The sequence below is a fragment of the Wyeomyia smithii genome, chromosome 2 (assembly GCF_029784165.1).
Source record: "Wyeomyia smithii strain HCP4-BCI-WySm-NY-G18 chromosome 2, ASM2978416v1, whole genome shotgun sequence".
Classification (NCBI taxonomy): domain Eukaryota; kingdom Metazoa; phylum Arthropoda; class Insecta; order Diptera; family Culicidae; genus Wyeomyia; species Wyeomyia smithii.
In genome coordinates this window covers 260,849,848-260,870,802 of record NC_073695.1, presented here as the reverse complement: position 1 = coordinate 260,870,802, position 20,955 = coordinate 260,849,848, and the positions used below count along the sequence as shown (strand labels likewise).

General features: G+C 37.6%; 1 protein-coding gene across 4 annotated transcripts in view; it reads right to left on the bottom strand.

Moving 5' to 3' along the window:
• The window catches only part of LOC129720680 (serine/threonine-protein phosphatase rdgC), a 240,188-nt gene that overhangs the window by 71,201 nt on the left and 148,032 nt on the right, over nucleotides 1-20,955 (bottom strand). For 3 of the 4 annotated variants that reach the window (XM_055672237.1, XM_055672236.1, XM_055672238.1), the window contains 2 exons: nucleotides 15,628-15,806; nucleotides 1,256-15,325 (listed from right to left, as the gene is read on the bottom strand). In XM_055672237.1, the coding sequence (XP_055528212.1) occupies nucleotides 14,723-15,325; nucleotides 15,628-15,806 (782 nt within the window). In that variant the 3' untranslated portion in view covers nucleotides 1,256-14,722. Of the gene's footprint in view, nucleotides 1-1,255; nucleotides 15,326-15,627; nucleotides 15,807-20,955 lie in introns of those variants that run through there. The other variant, XM_055672239.1, reaches the window with a different exon arrangement.

Below are 20,955 nucleotides of genomic sequence, written 5' to 3'. Positions count from 1 at the left end.
TGAAGAAAAAAAAAAACTTGTTTAATAAGCAATTGAATGAAAATGGCAGATAATCTTAATCACTATTCTGAACAACACTTTCGAAGACATCAAACTCCTAAAATGTAAGGAAAAGTAAGAAGAGATTGTTGACCGTCTTTTCTCAAAACGGCCCCACTGTGCGCAGTTCTGAACATTTGAGCTAAGACAAGACGCGACAGCTGGCTTCTTAGTTTTCTTTTCGTAACGGCCGTCATCCCCGTCGAAATTTTTTTTAACGTTCCATACCGTTGATGCCAGAATGATTATTTTTAACAACTTCTGCAGGTCAATGAAAATTAAACAAATTAAAATTGCTATATATAGGCGAATAATACTCAATTCTTATTTATTATTTTATGTTCAATAAGCATACTTCTATTATCAAATTTCTTCTTCCTAAGTTTCTTGGTACCCAATTTTTTTCTTTCTAAGTTTCTTGGCCTTCAACCGGAATAGTAATAAACGATTAATCAATGCATTTTTAAAGTCATAACAGTGAAATACATTACTCGGTAATATCATGTACCTTGCATACTTTTGCATCATTATTTATGAACAATTATAATAGCTAAATTATGACTTTCCAGCATCACTGCTTAGCAGCGAAAAGTATCCTCGTTGTATTTTCTACGTGACGATTGCGTTATCGAATTCAGCCAATCAGCAGCCGGTTCAAATTGGTTGAATGTAACGGTGACCAGCTGTCACGTCTTGTCTTAGGTTTGCTGATACTGCTGGTACAAACTATCGGTTTGTGTCTACAATAATTCGTAAGCTGGAGGTAACTGGAAATGGTTTGAGTCCGGGCACCCGAAGCAGAAATAATTCGTTGAAATATTTCAGTCACGACCAGTTGTGCCGCGATTTCTATTGAGTTGCAGGATATTACCTTACAGTTGTTATACATTTTTTCCCGAATTTGTGTCTAAGTTTTCTCATATTTGCGTGAACTTGCTCAGAATTGGTGCAGATTTTGGTTAACCTTGAAGTGACCTCTTTTTTCCAATTCATGTTCATATTTGTTTTTAGAATTCAAATATTTTCTTTAGCAGTCGCAGCTGTTTTCCAAAGTTAAACATATGTACTCAGAAATAGAAATTAAAATAATTCAAAATCTTGTTCTAAGCTGTTTGTTTGTGTTTGGTTAAAACTGCCCATTTTGTGCCACAAATTAGGAACAAAAAATATTGACGGATTTTTTTTTTTCACAACATCACAATTCAAGCCACCGTCGTAATAGTTCATAAACTTTATTTTTCGTCTTTTGCTGGGATAACACCATCACAAAACAATGATATTTAGTCTATTTTTTAGAGATGCGCTGTTGGCGCATCATCATGAATATATATTAATATCTGCTTACAGCTGTCGAAAAACATGAAATAGGACTTTTTTCACTTATCTCACTAACGTTGTATAGAAAAAATCGCCATAGTAAATACTAGTATTCTGTAAATGGTTTATCTAACCGTTCATTCGTTACATGTTTTTTTTTCTTGTATTAAAGAACTTCGCGTAAAAACACAACTGTTGATAATGTCGAACGCAATATACCTATATCATCATTCACCGACACACGGGACAAAATATAACGAAGAGGTAAGCTTCTTAACCATACACTAAGCGATTGTGTCTGTCAACTGATGTCACTATGCTGAAAAGTTTACTGAACTGTAATGAGATGTGAGTATATATAATCAATAGCACTTCGTAATCACTGCGTGGTAAGTCTTTTATGATTTCTGTTACTTTTTCTTTTTTTTTCTTTTTCTAACGAATCGAGCTGAGCTGCAACAAAGCCAACAATAAAACCACGGGGATGTCGCTCGAATTTGGTTCATTTTATTAGGACGCTGATTAAGAGCTTCCAAACAAGCTTAGATGGAAAATGTTTTTTATTTATTTTTTATTTGCTATTTTTCTTTCTCACTGACTATCCTATTGATTACAATTCTATAACAGATGACAAAGAAGTAGAGCTGTAAAACTCGAAAAATCGTTTTTTTAGTCCTTTTTAATATTTGTCTACTACTCTACACACAATGAGATCGAAAAAAGATGGTGCCTTCTTAAACCACGTTCGGTGCAGTTATGTGCTCCTTTCGGTTGTATTTGCGGTTACATGTATTTTTTTTTTTTTGCTGAGAACAGTGAACATTTTAAAAAGACTTTCGAAAATGTAGTTGTAGAGTTGTTGGCCATGCGAAGCTATGTTTTTTTTTTTTTTTTTTTGTTTGCTCGTTTATGTCTTTACTATTCATTATTTAAATCGAGCGATTACATTGAGGAAATTGGATGTGTTTGGTTGTACGAGAAACCATCGGTTTTGCTTTGTTTGTTTTCTTTGTATTACGGTTGTCGAGGCTGTTTGATTCATTCCGTTGCATGTTTTTGTTTATTTTCTTAGTTATACTAGCTGAAAATCGAAACTATTTAAAGCTTATTTTTGCCCCCTTTCGGACGATCTGCTTTGCCACAGATAAATGGTTATAATTAGTGGTATAGGAGAGAAAATATATATTACTTACAATTTGTACGTCTTAAAATTCTTATCAATCATCTTCGTAACATTTTAGGAAGTGGTATTGCTCTGGATTGGTTCTAGTGATACGATTTGAGATAATAGGTTTTGAATCAGGTTTGCTTACTTCTTGCTTCATTTGGTCTTTGCTCGTTATTTAATCGGTACCTTCGTGATGCTTTGAAACAGAAGAAAAGATTTGGGTTGAAAATATACTTATGATATTAGAGTTTCCCGCGCGGTAAACCGCAAGGTTTAAACCACAAACCGAGCTCTTAGTGAAATAAGATGAAATTCAGATAAAACTTTCGTCGTTGACTTGGCTTGCAACTAAAGGGAAAAACTTGGCAGGAATTTCTATTAAGGATGAAATTCCATTAATTACTAGCATGCTGCTGCTGTTGGGCAAAACATCTTTGCAGATGATATTATATGAAAAAGCAACATTATTTTCACAATTATGCGGCCATGATGCTTTTTGCAGGCCAAATGATGTTGACACTTTTTTGGCTGCTCGAGTGTCACTTCCGGTATCAGCGATTGTGTTTGAAGTGGAAGCACGAACCGAGTGAAGCAAGTGATGCCGAGGTAAATTAAATTAGCACTGGAAGAGCAATCGAGCGGCAAATAGAATGAAATTCTTGCTTAACTCGGTGGGGGAAACCGCTACCACCACTTTGGTGGGGCACCGTTCCGACACTTGATTATCGATTATTGAAGTTAACCGAGAAAGTGGTTTTCATAATTTCCTCAAAGAGGAACTCGCGTATATGCTGCGAAGAGCGTGATTAAATTATAAAAATGATGACACTTACTGCGAAATTGCTTGAAAATTCTAACTTAAAATGTTACTTATATCACAAACTAAACAAAAATTTTGCATTACATATAAATTAAATGGAGAAAACTAGCGTTATAACTCCTGTTCAAAAGACCGATATTTAAAATTCTTAAATTCGCGTTGAAAATATCGACAATAGAAATTCAATAAAGCGACTTCAAAATCAAACAAGTTGAATCTGACCTCTAGTCTGCGAACTGCGCTTCAATATGAAAACATTGGGATGAATTTAAAAAAAAACTCACTCAAACGGTAAAACTACAATAAAGAATCAAGAGCTAAAATAAAATTGTTAGAATTGTTTCCAATTGAGCGGCACTATGAGGGCACATAAAGATGAAACTAAACGAAAGCTAATGCAAGTTGTGATGCAATTACGAAATACATAAAATGAAATTATAACAAACCACAAACTGAAACAAGTATTTCTAGTTAAAACGTAACTTTTTTTATCACTTCTATCCCGATATAACGAATTTACAGTATATCCAATCATGGTTTTATCACAGACTAACAGACGTAACACTGGAACCTAACTCCACAGACTAACAGACATAACACGTCGAATAAATTTTCAATAAAATCATCGTTCGGACGATTCCAGTACTTTACGTTAGTAACACTAGCACCATCTGCTGTCGTGTTCGCGCTGCGTCATGTATTTCGACATCAGTGCCAGCGTTAATGCATGTATCAAATGGGGAACTACAAAATATGTATGAGATTGCATGACAGCGCCCCAGACGACGTTTTCGCGCGACGACTGTTATTCAATTGAAAATTTGAAATGAACGTTTTTTGTGGCGATGGTGACAGGTTCCAGTGTTACGTCTGTTAGTCTGTGCTAACTCCATCGCCACAAAAAACGTTCATTTCAAATTTTCAATCGAATAACAGACATCGCGCGAAAACATCGTCTGGGGCGCTGTCATGCAATCTCATACATATTTTGTAGTTCCCCATTTGACACATGCAGTAACGCTGGCGCTGATGTCGAAATACATGACGCAGCGCGAACTCGACAGCAGATGGTGCTAGTGTTACTGGAATCATCCAAACGATGATTTTATTGAAAATTTGTTCGACGTGTTATGTCTGTTAGTCTGTGGTTTTATTATTATAAATTTATAATAAAAGTAAACGTTATTAATGTTTCGAACATGACCGACAATTTCAGTAACCGTACTTTTCATAGTTTAATTTTATTGTGTGAAAAAACGATAACGTTACAACGAGGAATACTTGTAATCTTAACCTGGCGCTGTATTCGCGTTGCGTTTTTTGTATCAACGGCAGCGCCAGCGTATGCGCAGATGTCAATTTGGGAAACTCAAAAACATTACAGCGCCCAAAATAGTATGGTTGTGCGACTCTCAATTGGGTGTAAAATTTAGACGTCATTTTTGGGATGATAGAGCTTGTCAACCTAGAGTCAATCCATCAACTGTACAATGTTTAGGAACATACTTCACTATTTCAATGAAATAATTGCAATATTGAAAAAAAAGTTTTTACCTGCTATGGAAAATCTCGAAGTCGAAGGTGAGGAAAGCCCAAATTGATTATGAAATTTCTGATCGCTTAGGCAAACACTCTTAATTTATCTAGGTAAACAGCTGATCGAGCTCGGTCAAGTTTTTAACAAATGTCAGTAATATATTTACCATAACCCAGCAAATATTGACATTTCATTTACCGAAGTTCTTGAAAATTCTGCCGAAAACATGTAGAACATTTCGCTGATTTTATCAGCTGTTGAATTCTCGGCATTGACATCTAAGTGTGAACATATGTTAAATTAGAATCGTACTGGGCGAGAATCTAAAAAAAAACAAAATAAACACTGCCAATCGCTACGAAAGCGAACCGAAAGTTATAATTCTGACCTGAGCCTGAAACGGCTTTATTGGCGAAAGAAGAGGTATTGAAACAAAATCATCCCAAATTGAATCCTGTAATTATCAAAATAACAAACCAAGATCACCGTAAATGGCTAAAATCCAAAATCGAAGCATTAGAAACCGTAACTTTCAACGAGGAGATATAGAAAAATGATGCTGAATTGAGCTTAAAATCACCAAAATCGCACGCGAAAGTAAAAAAAATTATAGAAAAAAAATTTACTATTCAATAAAATGATAAGAAAAGTCTAATGACTAAAATGGCTGAAAAAAAGATCTCAAATCAAAATTAAATTTACCGAAGATTTTTTACAAAAACGAAAAAAAGCACAAGTTGTTCAATTTGATTGAATGATGATTAATTTCAATCAGACTAAATTGCTGGAAATCGTATCTGAAAGCTAGATCAAGAACGATCGAGAAAAGCGAGCACAAAAGCGCCATTATTGACCAGCAAACGCGTGAAAAAGGATAGCCCAAGTCAGAAATAAACAAAAATAAATTGCATAACAGACCATGAGCAATAACTTCGAAGGCTTGGAAAAGTTAAGTAAAGAAACCCGTTCTAATTTGAGCTTGAGCTTGCGCTTGAACTGAGCTTCGTAGTTGCTCCTCCGTGATGGATCGGAGCCAGTGAAGTTGCACAGGGAACCACGTATATGGCAACTTGGGATTAGTTTACCATCTTCAATGTATCAAAATTTAGTAGCTTCCGCTTTGTATAGATCCATAACGGCGCCGGCCACGTACTTACGATCGCTAGGGTAAAGAAGGAGATTGTAAGGAAGGAGATGTCACAGTCGTTGTTGTCGGAGACCGAGTTTACCTCTGCATCTCCACGACTGCGACGGAAAGGTATGGTTTGGTCACCGTGGTAAGTGATAAATCAAACAACGTTGCGCGCGGAGTTAACTTATTACGAAGGCATGCGAAAGTAGCCGTTTGATTAATAACGATACTTATCGACCGAACAAAACCTACTTCAATTTGTAACAAGCCGATATAAAAACAACTTGTTAACAATCTTCGCCTGACTGTTCAGGTCGAGACCGAGTATATTTCTAAATTTCTACGACTGCGGCGAAGGAAGAGGGTTTTTTAATGTCCAGTGGTAATTGACGGAATTGAACGATGTTGCGTGTAAGCCTAGCTCATTACAAAAACGAACTAACGATTCGCGATCCTCTGTGAATGACGCGCGCAAAAATCATCTATCATCGGAAGCATCTAAGTATTTATATCAATTTCTATTATCAATCCCGAATACCTTCGAGAAAGCAAATGCACTTAAGAAAATGCAGTTCTTTGAAAGGTATACATCGCGTAGTTATTACATTAATCACGATATTTGTCGAACGAATGAAATCTTCTCTGGTTTGCAACGTGCTTAGACAGAACCACCGATTGAGCAGTCTCCGGCTAAACGGTCATCTTGATACACCTCGTAAAATCACTACACTCCAAAATTCGCGAATGACCGAAAAGGTTAAAACGTCTATAAGCTAAAAAAAACTGCTCCGAAAACCCTTAGTTGAGTGAAACTCACCCGGGCCGAACATGCGTTTAAACTGGAACATTATGGACGACCGCTTATTTCTTACTACCGACGCAGACGCGCAGGGACCCGTTCTAAGTTGAGCCTAAATTTGGCGATAAATATTAGAAATGGAAGAAAAACTAAGATTGTGGTTTGCGTTGAAACGAAAAAGGTTAAATAATTGTTAGATACAAATATTAGACTAAAGTGTGAGACACCGATATAATCACTGATTAATAGCTCTAAAAACAGTGATCTCAAAGTAACCCTAAAATAGACGAAAATCATTAACAGAATCATATAAAGGTGTTTTTTTTTCTTCGCCTGTGAACAACTGCTTCAACGGCAAAAGGAAGGGTTTTCTTCATTGCATCGTGACAAGTGATGGAAAATGGATTCATTGCAGCAATCAAAAGTCATGGGGGAATGCCTGGTCATGCTTATACGTCATCGGTTTGGCCGAGTATACACGCTGCGAAGGTTATGCTGTATATTTGGTAGGACCAGTTCGATGTTTTTTTTTTAACCTGATGAAACAGAACGAAACCATCAACTTCAATTGATGCGATAAGGCCGAGCACTACGCAAAAATTGGCCACAATATGAGCAGAGGCACGAAAAAGTGATTTTACTGCATGACAACGTTCGGCCTCATACTGCTAAAGTCGTTAAAATTAACATAGAGCCGCTCGAGTAAAGTCCTATTTCACTGACGGTGGATGGAAATCTGAGATGGTGACTCCCATTCTCTTCAGAACGGCCTAAAATGGCTCAATCCTTCCCAATGTGAAGATTTCCAGAACCAGGATGATACCCAAGGACTGAAAATTAATACAACAATTTTCGAAAAAAAAACGACGCTCTGGGACTTTTTCTCCCTTAGTCGATATTTCTCGAAATATTTGTTTTACCAGGCACAACAAATAGTAACATTTATGAAAGGCCAATTGCATTTATTGAATTTCTTGCACTTGTACGTCAGAGGGTCAAGGAGTCAAAGGGGAACTGGGAAGGTGATTACATTCCAAGGGGTTCAAGGGGTTGGATGTAGGTCGAGATTTCATTTGCGTGATGTCCCGGCTATTGCCCAATCACTATAGATTTGACGCGCATCTCCGTCGTATTGGGCTCGGGGAAAGTGGTATCTGTGCCTGTGATGAAGGTTATCACGACATAGAGCACGTTGTTTGGTTATGCCCTGTACACCGTGACGCCAGGTCTAAATTAATAGCTTCCCTTCAGACCGAAAATAGGCGTGATTTTGATGAATCGTGTTAAATGTTTCGAAAAACTTCGCGGCAATCTTTGAACAGGGGACAATTAGTGGTGTTGTTGCAGAATCTGCTGCTTTTGATTTGGGATTCCTCACTATCAAGAAACACGTTGAAGGGATGCTCGAGTTTTTCCTTTTACTGTTAACAAAACTTCAGACACTACGAGGGTGACGCCGCGAATTATTTTGAACTCATGAGATTTATACAGAACACTATTCAACCAACAACGAGCAGCACTAGCACGCTTAGTGTCATGCATTATACAATGAAGACTAGATTTCTTCTAGCTCTTATACGTGACTATTGAGAGTTAATCTTCCGGTATGTCTTTGTAGACTAGATCAAGTGAAACAATAACAACAACAAATCCGTGATATCCTGCTCGGCGGAACATACCATCTATACTGCTTATTTAAGGCTATTTGACGAATATCAAGTTAGAAGCTTAGATTTCATTTTAGCTTTTAGGCAGCGAAGATGAAAAACAAGCCCAAAGTTTTCAAGATACTTGAGAAAGTAAGACACCAGATGTAACTGGTGCCGTTAAACATTGATTTGTATTGTGCCGTATCGTATCGGAATCTTTTCAGACAGTCAGGCTGCACTGCTGGCATTAAAGTCTGCCACATGTGTTTCTAGACTAGTCTGGGAGTGCATTGCAACACTCAGAGAACTTTCCCGCCTCAACAAAGTTATGCTACTTAGGTTACCCGGAAATTGTGGAGTCGAAGGAAATGCACATGCCGACAGCCTGGCAAGACAAGGATCTGCTCAGCAATTCATTGGACCGGAACCGTTTCTGGGTATCTCCAGATCCGCCATTGAAGGCAAACTAAGTACATGGGAGAAGCTAGAAATAGCATCTCATTGGCAACGTGCGCAGGGTTGTAGACAAGTTTTCCTACCCCAATTTTGCCGTTACCAAAAGGTTACTTAGTTTAACTCGTAGTGAACTACGCATCACCATGGAACTCCTCACCGGACACTGTCCCGCTCTCTATCATTTAAAGAAAATCGGCAAAGTCCCAACCTGCAATTGCCGCCTCTGCAGCGCTGAACCTGAGAGTTCAGCGTATTTGCTCTTGCTTCATCTTGCTTTTTGCGGAGCTCTTGCTTTATCGAGGTTCAACTTCTTCGGAAATAACCTCTCAACTCCATACGAAAGCACCAGTCCTAAAACGGTCATTGCTTGGTTTCATCAACCATGTTGTTCCGAGTTGGGGCACAGGCTTACGACCAACTAGCTCAACTCCATCAATGAGTTCGAGCATCCTGTAATCTGTGTAAAGCAATCGGGGTCAACCACAAAAGACAACCATTACTGTCGTAGTGGCACTTCTGCCCAATGCCCGAAAAGAAACAAAAACAAAAAATCTTTAGTAATACCTGAAAACATCGTGAATCGAAAGCAAAATAACATAAACTTGTGGAGAGCGGTGAACGAAATTTTATGGTTAGAAATAGCAAAAAATATAAGCTCGAAATCGCCGAAAATTCTTTGTCCAAAAAGCACAAAATGATCGCCAACTGTGTTGAATCTAGAAAAATCCAAACTGGGACGTAGAAAAACAACAGAGGAACCCTAAAACTCTGAATGTCAGACATATTCCATTAGCAGCAATGGCTTCAGCAAAGCAAAGTCGAAAGCGATAAAGGAGACAATCAAACAATAGCCTAAAACCTTCTAAATTTACCAGAAAACGCGTAAAAAAGATAACATAAGTCTGAAGATGAGAAAAAAAACAAAAAATCTTGTCGCAAAATGCTTTCAATTGCTCTTAGATCAGCACTTTTTCAAGCTAAAATATTTGACGGGGCATCAGTATTTTTGAAGTGACAAAAGTTTTCTCATTGATCCAAAGAAGTACTTTTTTTGATTTTAAAAAAGTGTTCCATCGATTAGGAAATCTGGACAGCTGACTGAAAAATATATCGTTTCTTTGAGGTTGGTTTTTTTTTTTTAAAAAAAAGCCCCGGAACACGATTCGGGAAACCCTGGCTTAGATGAGGAAAAGAACGAAACCTGGTTCAAACTGGGCTTGAAATAGACGATAATTTTCGGATAAAGTGAAAAACAATGTTCATGTAATGTGCCAAACCGAAAAAGACTAAATATTTAATAAAAAAACTATGAAAACATAGCATGAAATACTTGTATCGAACGTTGTTAAGTTGCCCAACTGTTCTTAAAGATAGAAATGACAACAATATTATGAATGAGCCAAGAACTAAGCATAAAAATTGTAAAATATTCATAATTTGTAATGATCACAAATCGTAAAAAAGGTTTTGAGCGTAAACCCCCGAAGTAAACTCAGAAAAGAGAGGAGAGTTTTTTACACTTATTTTCTATCAACCCTTGGATCGTCAGAAATGACTGTATGATTACCAAAAAACGGGAAACAAATAGCAATCTCGCGTTGACAAGTGGCATGCTTATTATTTAACCCTTCCTTTTACACTTTTACTGCCAATTATAAATTCCTGGAGAAGTTTCGTCAGGCGTCCTTAAGCCCAGTTTTATTAAAGGGGCGTCTTATTTTGTTAAGAAGAAGTAACACAAGTAACAGTAACAGAATTCATCGTAAAGGAAAGGTAAATTGTGGGGAGCGTGAAAATAAACCCTTTTTTGACATCGAAAGGCCTGATGCTACTAATATTCGAACCCATGACTATCCGCTTGACAAAGCGGACTCTGTAACCTTGCGGCTTCGTAGCTCTTCAAAATGATCGTAAATAAGATTCAAGTTAATTTATGTCGTAAGTAAAATCTCGTTAACTCTAATAAGAAGTTGCAAACATTTAATGGTTAGAAATGGTAAGAAAAATGAACCCAAGTTGTCAAAATTCCTTTGTAAATGAATACTTAGAATGCTGGTCATCAATTGTTTTGAACTGAAGAAAGCCAACGAATGAACTTCAGAAGCATGGATTTTAAGCTCATCTGGTAGAAATCGCTTGTAAAAGCGTGAAAAGATAATAAAAGTATCCAGAAAATACATAAAAAAAATCAGGAGGACTGTGTGCGAAGACACGACCGCAAAGTTGACGTAGAACTACAAAAGATTGTTTGCTACATTACTTGCATTGTTACATTTGAAAGTGATCGCAAGTTATTAGCTCAAAGCAAACCTCTTCTTTTCAATTCTGTTTTTAATTGATAGACGCTAGGAATGTGCTGGTCTTGAAGAAATTTCAGATGGCCGGTTCCGAGAAGATTTTCATTGGGTTGGTCATTATTGGCTGTTTACAGGCAACCGAAAATCGCCATCTTGGATTCCATATTGGTGTTTGGAGTCGATTTTCTGGCCTCTGGACACCATTCTGGGCACGAAAATACCCCTACTGGTTATTTTTGTTTATTCCTCCAGGCAGGGATGTTATCTGCTCACTTCAAGTGCACAAATAGTCAACTTTCCGTTCTTCACATTGAGAAGAACGCCTGCAGCCGTTGAGAAACTCACCAGCACAAACAGAAATGACGCGAACGAAAAAAGAGAAATGATAGTGCACAATTTCACTCTTTGTTTCTTTTTGTACTGAGAAATTGGTTACTTCGCTTGCCGCAAGCGCTAGAGCATGAAACAAAAATACAAGCTACTCTAATCTCTATAATCTTTCATAGTAATGTGGTAATTACCACTGTCAAAGGCAATAGGGGTCTTCACATCGAGCTCGTATACGAATACCCAGCCGTAAACTGTGTATCTTCCATTACTCGTCAATGGAGATGAGTATTTTTACGGCTGGGTATTCGTTTACGAGCTCGACATGAATACCCATAATGTGTTTATGACCGGGAATTACTGTGTCTAAAATTCTCGTGTGTTTTGGGTTTGTCATTATTACATCAATATTATATTTTTGTTTTGTTACAATATTATTAAAAAACAGTATAGGTAACTTTTATTGCCTATTAAGAGATATTGTTTTTTTTTTAATTGAATTGTTTGTTGGTTTTGTGATGAGAACGTATCAGAGCTTGGAAATATGATGATGTGCTATAGCTTGGCGCTTGCTTTTTACCCTTCCCGCGGGGGCATTTTCCAACCTCATCAATTAATTAACAAGTTGTACTCAGTGATGCCATATTTGCATCTGTATTTTGAGGATCAAAAAATCTTGTCACTTTGATAAAATTTCGAAAAGCTTGTTTAACATATGTCATGATTCGTTCATTCACACGCTCACGCGAAGCATATACATATAATATACAGGTTTCGAAATGGTCAAGGTAGAAACACTTCACTGCGATAATCGTTTTTTTTTCCTCTGACGGTGACTAAATACATTCATGAACAAACATGTCAAACGAGTACTCGCCATCACGACGTGTTTTTACCTCGAACGTATTTTGACATTCACGAGCAAAAGCCTACTGTGACGCACGCTAAGGAAGCGAAATAAAATGAAAGTGTTGACTGTTTACAAGCCTGATAATAAAACAAGCCTTGCAACATTTAAGTTCATTTTTTTACTGTATCAAGAAGTTTAATTTGCGATCAGGAAAACCAAAAAAATCTGTATAAATCTGTATTATTTCCAGAAATCTGTAATCTGTATATGAAGATATCTGTATGGAAAATACGTAAAGATCTGTATAAATACAGATAAAATTGCACATGTGGCATCACTGGTTGGACTAAGCACACCAGCGCTAGTGGAAGAATGTGAGATTGATTTTACACTCGAAAAATACCAATACCAATAACCAGTACATCACACAAACCAAAGCGAGCTCCACAAAGTTCCGAAAAGAGCAACTTTGTGTAGAGGAACAATTTACTTTCTCTTTGTGTAGGTTTCTCAATCTCCTGTGCACTCAGCGCAAGAAAGAAGCCAAAGCAACAAAGAGAAGAGCACGCGATTTGAAAACAGAGCAGCGAGTTAGAATTTCACTTTCCTCTTTTTTCCTCTGAGGAGAAACCATCCCTGCCTCCAGGTTATTTTAACAAATACCAGAAATCACCATTTTGGTTTCCGAAATGGTGCCTGGAGTTGATTTATTTACAAAGAAACCGGAAGTTGCCACTTTGGATTTCAAAATGTTTTCTGGACTCAATTTTTAGTCTCTCTGTACCCTCCCAATTGCGGAAACAGCCATATTGGTTAGTATTTGGTCACTTTCGGAAACCGAAAGTCGGCATTTTGGATTTAAAAATTGAATATGGGTCGTACAACAGTACTCCTAATCAATAGATGCAGTTGTGTTTTGGCTCTACAAAAAGGAAAAAACCATGAAATCGTCAACAGAATCAAATAAAGTACTGCAATAACAGTACAGTAGCACCAGGCCAAATAGGAGATGAACCTCCAAACGCTCAAATACCATAAAATATTTGCATCTAAAGTTTTGAATAGAGTAGAAAAATAACAAAAATATTCTAAATTGAACCAAAAACCAGGCTAAAATAATGTGAAGTTTTAATTATAATGTCCAAAAACGTGAAAAGGATACTGTTTGAACGTACATAACCGAAATGAACGTTTCCAATGGCAAAAGAAGGAAAGGGCATTTGATAATATTTTTAAATGAAACTTAATATTGTTGGAAGTGATTACTACAGAACTAGCTACAGAAAAAGGTGTTGAAAAGAATTACTCATAAGTTTAACGTATAAGAGCTGAAAAAGGCAACAATTCGAATTCAGAAACCGTTTCCAGAAGCCAGACGTTGGCTGTTTTCCAGAAGCCGCAAGTCACCGTTTTGAATTTCAAGATGATGAGAGGATTTCTCATCATCTTGAAATCCAAAATGGTGATTTGCGGTTTTGTTTCTGAGCTTCATATTGATTCCCGTAAAACCCATATTAGGTGGTACTTGCCACCATGAATGGCAAAATGGCGTCCGAAGTTTTTCCGCTCCGGTGCAATTGGTTGTCTTAGATTGTTATCCAAAAACCAGAAAAGTTAGTATCATAAAACTACAATTTGCCCCATTTTGGTAAACATGTAACTAATTTTCCAAATTGATGTTGAAACGAATATAATCTGTTGAATACTAACCAAGTTATAAGCACGTGAAATTGAACAAAGATTCTTACAAGCTTCGATTTCAAACTTTTATTTTTCACCCTTGTTAAAAGACGTAGTTCTTCGTCAAAAGACAGCCCAAGTCTAAAGGATAGATAGGAGCAAAAAAGAGAATATTTCGCATTACAAACTTTAAGAAATATTTGTGAAATCATAGATAAGACAAAAAAGTAAAACCGTTCGAAATTGAGACCAAAATCGACGATAATCAATAGAAAAGGCAGAGAAACGTCGATCATAATATGTACCAAACCTGAAATCACTACATAATTAAAAGATAAAGCTTGAAAACATGCCAAGATGATTATAAGTTACAACCGAAAACGCCCAAAAGCCGTGAAATACTTGTATCAAAAATTCCTGGTAAAATATTTTAAAAAATAAAAAAATTAATTAAAAAATATATATAACATTTTGAGAAATATGGCGAAAGACTAGAGACAAAAAAAGTGAGAAATTAATCTATATGGAGTCGAAATCACCGAGTTTCCATAAAAATGCCTTTTAGCCTCTGCTCATAGAACACAGCTTGAAAAAGCTAAAAAAAATTCAACAATAAGCACCCAGTCACCGACTAACCCCCAACCCACGTTTTTAATTCTTCTCCCCCGCCTGTCCGTTTCCGTCCGCCACGATCCCCGTTACCATACCGTTCGTGCTAGTCGCCGCCGCTGCTGCTGCCGCCTTCGAGTCACCCGGCCGCCCCGAGTTGCCATCCTTCGCTTCATAATCTTCATAATCGTCCGAATCTTCGGCTAGTTTAGAAGAATTTTTCTTTTTACCACTCGCTCGCTTTCGGTTACTTTTACGCGTGGCGCCCCCACTCGGCGCAGTTCCCTCACAGTTCTTACCACCGGAGTCGTGTCCGTTTTCCTTCTTGTCCGCCGCCAGTGCCGTCTCCTGCAGGTTGGTCAGCAGCTGCTCCTTCGCGTTCTCGCACAACCGGAAGGTTTCCAGAAACTCGTTCAGGTCCACCAGACCGTCCTTGTTAATGTCCATCATTTTGCACATCTCCAGCAGCTGTTCGTGGGTGTTGTGCGGAAAATGTTTCTCCAGCAGGGCGCAAGCCTCTTCGAACTCCTCCAGCGAAATCTGGCCGGAATTGTCCTTGTCAATAATCCGAAAGATGGCCTCCAGGCTGCTTTTGTTTTTGTATAGTGACTCCGCTACCGTCGTCGTTCCATTCTGGGCACAATTCTGGAATTAGCATGCGGACGAAAGAGATTAAGTCAATTAGTGAAAAGGTTCACTCGAGTGACGAAAAAGGGTTTTAATTGGAGCAAATAGCTTCTATTGAGTACCGCTGATGGCGGTGCAGCGATGAAGCGACAACCAGCGAAACCCTTTTTCCTTTGATGATGTCAAAGGTTGATTAATTGATTTAAAAATTTGCAAATATAAGTGTTGGTCACATTTAAGCCTAGAAGAGGGTAGGGGCTTAACTCCTTCGCTCTGTTTAACTTGTCAACTGCAAATTTTAGCTTTTCAGCATTACTTACGAAGGAGTCCGTATCGAGCAGATGTAACGTTTTTCGGTAGCACAACTCCGTGACGGGGGCGTTCGCTATTAACCCCGCATTATCCGGGGGAGCCAGTTTATCTTTGAGCATTCGCCAGGGCAGACCCAGATTGGTGGCGGCTTCCAAGGCCTCGCACCACTTGGTGACCGTCAGCATTCCTGTCGTGAGAAAAGAGGGTAATTGTTTATTCTAAGTGCAATTGACATGATGAAATGTTAGATGATATTTTTTGGTTCATCGTCCAGCTATAATTATATTTAAAAACTCTAATCTTTCAATCGGTAAATCAAATCTCTATCAAATTCGGGTTTCATATTCGAACCAGCGAGCGACTGCTGGTCAAATCCGATATAATTACGGTACCAGATGCTGACGAATCACGGGACCAGCAGCCAGTAGTCTTCATGTTGAAGAAGGTTTCCGAAAAGGGAACAACAATTATGGTAAGAAGAATAGATGGGATGAAAATCTTGCCAAATCTAAGAAAAGCCCATCAAACGGGGGACCGTTTAAACTACACAGAAAGGAGAACCAAAGTAATTAAAATGGATTTTAATGGCCTCTTGTGTTTTTTTTAACGTTGGCTGCGCGGAAAATGGGTAACAAAATCTCGATACAAAGTATCATTTTTTGTTTCATTTGCTACTAAGCGTGATGGGAAAACATTCACTGCAAAATTTTATTCAATCTGATGCTAATGTAATGATCATCATAAATTTATTTCAGAATAAAACAGAACAAAACATATTTTATGCCTGAGCTTTAGTGTGAGAGAAAAAAATGTTACTGCTGAAGCTGTCATTACGGAAGGTAAACTACCCAGCTCCTTAGAGCAACGACTACTCAACGTCTCGCGTAGAAGCACCCGAGCAGAACCGCAGCTCATACATCATTCCTGCCCTGTTCAGTAAAATATCCAACGTGAAGCTCTCTAACTTGGGATGACGTTGCCGTCCACAACGCGTGGTTGGATTTCTTTCGTCATATTTTTTTTACTGCTCCTGGTCGCATATTGCCGCATATTTTGCTCTACTTTATTCCGTAATACTCGGGCGGGGAATAAGTCGTGTCTGTCGCTGGTGGTTCTTACGGTTTACTTCCACACTTTCGTGCCACAGCACGACGGACTACAAAAAATCGGAAGCTTTTTGGTTTTAAACAATATTTTTATGATAGTAGGGTAGAGCGGGGCTAGTTGGTTACGGGGTAAGTTGGTCAATGAGAATATCTTCGAATCTACGTACCAAAAAAATCGAGTAATATGGGTGATATGTAGCAGATAACCAGAGCAACCAAATGACAAAATAAAGTACAGTTTTAATTAGGACGTATAATAAATACAGGTTGGTGCCAAATTGGCCATCAATTCTACTCGGATTTCAAGTTGAAACTTTTTGTCTAAACAAAGCTAGCCAAATTAGAATAAACCTAGTTCAATGCGTAATGAAAGTACTTTTTGTTAGTTTTAAGTTGTGTAAAACAAATTTTCGCTAAAATTTTATTTTCATGTATTTTAAGTAATTTTCATATTCAATACATGAGGGGCTAGTTAGTCACATACTAGCGGGGCTGGTTGGTCCAATGCACATCTTCAATGAATTCAAGTTATCAAGTATATGCAATTCCAGAAACGGTGCATTTCGTAATGCATACTAAAACCAAACGAAAACAACATGTGCTCTGCATGGCAAAACCGTTTATTTTAAATGATAAACAATTTGGTTAAAGTTACCTTCATTTCGTCGTCATTTTCATGAATGTTCACTGGACACTATAAATGCCGAGTCATTGATCTAAAATAATCATAACGTACACTAATGCATCGACAAATCCCTCCTACCCGACGAAAATTTCATCGAATGCAAGTTTTCAACAACAAAAAAACTAATGAGGCTTTGGTAGTGTGCTTGTGATTGCAGATGCGAATCTAGAATTCGGTTCCGGTTCTCAATTTAATCCGTGTTGTCTTTGATTAAGTGTCCAACCAAACCATTAGAGAGATTTCATCATATACCTTTTGTCGGGTATGAAAGAATAATACGATTTTTACATGCAATTATGAGTTACATTTCTCATGGACTAGGATATCGGGAAGCGAACGTATTAACAAAAAAATGGAAGGGGTTTGACTTCCACTGAGACGCTACAGGCTGCCGCAAATGCAGTGAGGAAGGATAACTGACTTGTCCTTCCGAAAGAAAAATGGTCAATTTACCCCACACCCTGACCAATTTACCCCACCTGAGGGGCTAGTTGGACAAATTGACATCAACTCAAAAAACATAAAATATCCGCAAAATCGTAAACTATTTTGAGTCGGTCATATTTTTCCAAGAGCTACAGACTTTACGCAACATTTTCATGTAATGAGTTTTTACCATACCATTCCCTAGAAAAAGTTAGAGAACATTTTGACCAAAAATAACCAACTAGCCCCGCTCTACCCTACGCATATTTTATTTTTAAACAGCTCCGAGACAAGAGAGAACACAAAAGTGGTTACTCGTAAAACCGTTATATAATTCAACTCTTGTTTAGGTGTGAATCGACCGAAATTTGTTAAAAATTCTTTAGAACCAGAACTCATTAGTAGAGAAAGTTACAGGGGACAAAACAAGTCATAACTGATGCGAAATCATTCCATTATTGAAATTTATAACTTCTCATAAGAATTGTTTTTAGAGAATAGTAGTACGAAAGTACAGCACAAAAGTAAAAGCCCACTCATGACCAAATGAGCAGGGAAAATAGCATTATTTTCGAAACAGAACTACTCCACATTCCAAATTTGGTTCCATTTGCTTGATTAGTTCTCGAGTTATGCAGGAATATGTGTTACATTTGTGTGGAGTCCCTCCCATTCCAGAGTAGGAAGGACGTCAAATCATTATAAAAACATTCCTTATAGTCTAAAACCCTCACATTAAACATTTGATTCCATTTGCTTGATTAGTTCTCGAGTTTTATAGCAATTTGTGTTTCATTTGTATGGGACCCGTCCCTTCCAGAAGAGCAGAAAAGAGAGGGGTATCAAACCAACACAGAAATATTTCTTGCTTCCAAAAACCTTCACATGCTTAATTTGTTTCCATTTACTTGATTAGTTCTTGAGTTGTGCATAAATTTTTGTTTCATTTGCATGGTACCCCTTCCTTACAGAAGAGGGAGGGGTCTCAAACCAGCATAATAACCTTCCCTGGCCCCAAAAACCCTTACTTACCAATTTTCACGCCGATCTGCTGATCCGTTCTTGAGTTAAATCGTGATTTACGAAGTTCAACTTTTTTTGTTATCTAGATTAGAAGGAAAAGGTGAATCGTGGTAAATTATATCACTAACAAGACCTGGATCTAAATGAAACCATTACCATTCAATTCCTGGAAACTTTTAACATATTCGTGGATTTTGTTCATTTTTGCACAAAAAATTGACCAATTTTACATAACAAATGCTATATTTAAGGTTGCCAGCTCAGCGGCATTAATTTAGTGGGAGTTTGGGTCCGATTTTTCTTCAGTGTGCAATGTTTTACCTTTCTTTGTATCGTATTCTTGCCCTACAATAAGTTTTCTAACTGGTTATATTTTTATCAGAACCGCCAAAAGATTTTCGGCAAAACAACGCAAACCCTTAAATTTGTTATTTTTTTTTTGTTTTTATAGTTTTCGAATAGGTAAACCTAATAACTTTGCACTATTTCAACGTAATCTTTTATGTTTATATGTGTGATCAGTTGACGTTGTAATGCTGAAAATGTATACATTGTTGCCAGTTTATTTTGCTCATATCCATCTCGAGTGTGCACACCTCATGCCAACGGCCTTTTCAGATTCGACTCAAAGTTTGGAGAATTATACACACTTAAAATTTTTTGCCGGGTCTCGGTAATTTATTGCCGAGAACGGCACCACTGAGTGCTCGGTTAAAAAAATAATGACAGCTGTCACATTTTTTCGTGAATCTCGGTTCACCTAACTGATATTTCGGCTCGTTAATATTTTGTGCCGAAACTTCAGTTAGGTTGAACCGAGATTTTCGAAAAAATGTGAGAGCTGTCATTTTTTTTCTAACCGAGCACTCAGTGGTGCCGTTCTCGGCAAAAATTACCGAGACCCGGCAAAAAAAAATAAGTGTGTATAAGGTCACTATGCGAAAATCAAAATTTTGGTGCTGATTGGACCACTTCTTGTTCTCCGGGCCCCTTCTCTTTAAAAAATAAATTGCAGTTTTAACAAACGTCGAAGACGAAAACACGCATTTTCTGCAATTTACTCAAACGCCTTAGGATAGGCTGTAAGCGAGGGTTTGAAAAAATATATATACTTAAAACAAAGATTTCTTGATTAAAAAAATTTAAAATAACCCTAAATTTCAATTTAAAATGAAAGTTGATTTTTTTAATTTTTTTAACGATTTATTACGCAACAAAAAGGCCAGGATGGAGAAATGAAGATATATTTTTATGAAGCATTAGTGATTCTCTACAATTCATTTTCAGAGAGCTTTTCTATATAACCAACGGTTTCTGAGCTACGGTGCTTTGAATGAGACCTAGCCAAACAAGTGTGTGAAGTTTGATTGAAATAAAAGATGGACGATATTCGACGATAGGACATTTGGCGCGATTTTGTTCATTAGATGAAAACAGAACGTATTAAACTGCAGAGCAGATTTCAGGAGCAGAACTAAGAAGAGGGTATTATCTTTTGTTATAATAAGTTAATATATTAGTGACAGTCCCAGCAAAACTAGAACACAGAGCAGAACTAGGACATATTTTAGAATATTCTGGTTGAATTCCTATGGAATTTATGGGAGAAAAGACCATTGAAGGTAGGGCCCAAAAGTCATGCCTTCTCGAAAGAAGTCCCCAAGCAAAATTTCTGCCCAATCGGGCTACATCGGTTCTACATCAATACCCAATGAAAAAAAAAACACGGGTGTAATTCTTGAAATGTTTGATATTAAAAAATCTTGTTGCTGATGCCAAATGCCTTAGAGAACATGAAACGTGGAGATCCACGTTACACAAAAAAACTGGGACTTTCGGTAAAAAAAAGGTTGCCCAGCTGAATCTTCAGATCTAGACTGATCGCATGCTGCAATAGACGCAGTTTCCAGCATCTGCATTACAGTAATCGTGCGCATGATGCTCTCCAAATTTATCACAAAATGTCTTATAACCGAAGTGGGTCAAATGACCCAGCTGATTGCAATTTTGGTGGTTCATTACCCGCGCACAGGTAGACGCTCCTTGTCACGAGCACATAGCTCAGTGAAGAAGACCCGGCGAAAGTCAACCGAAAC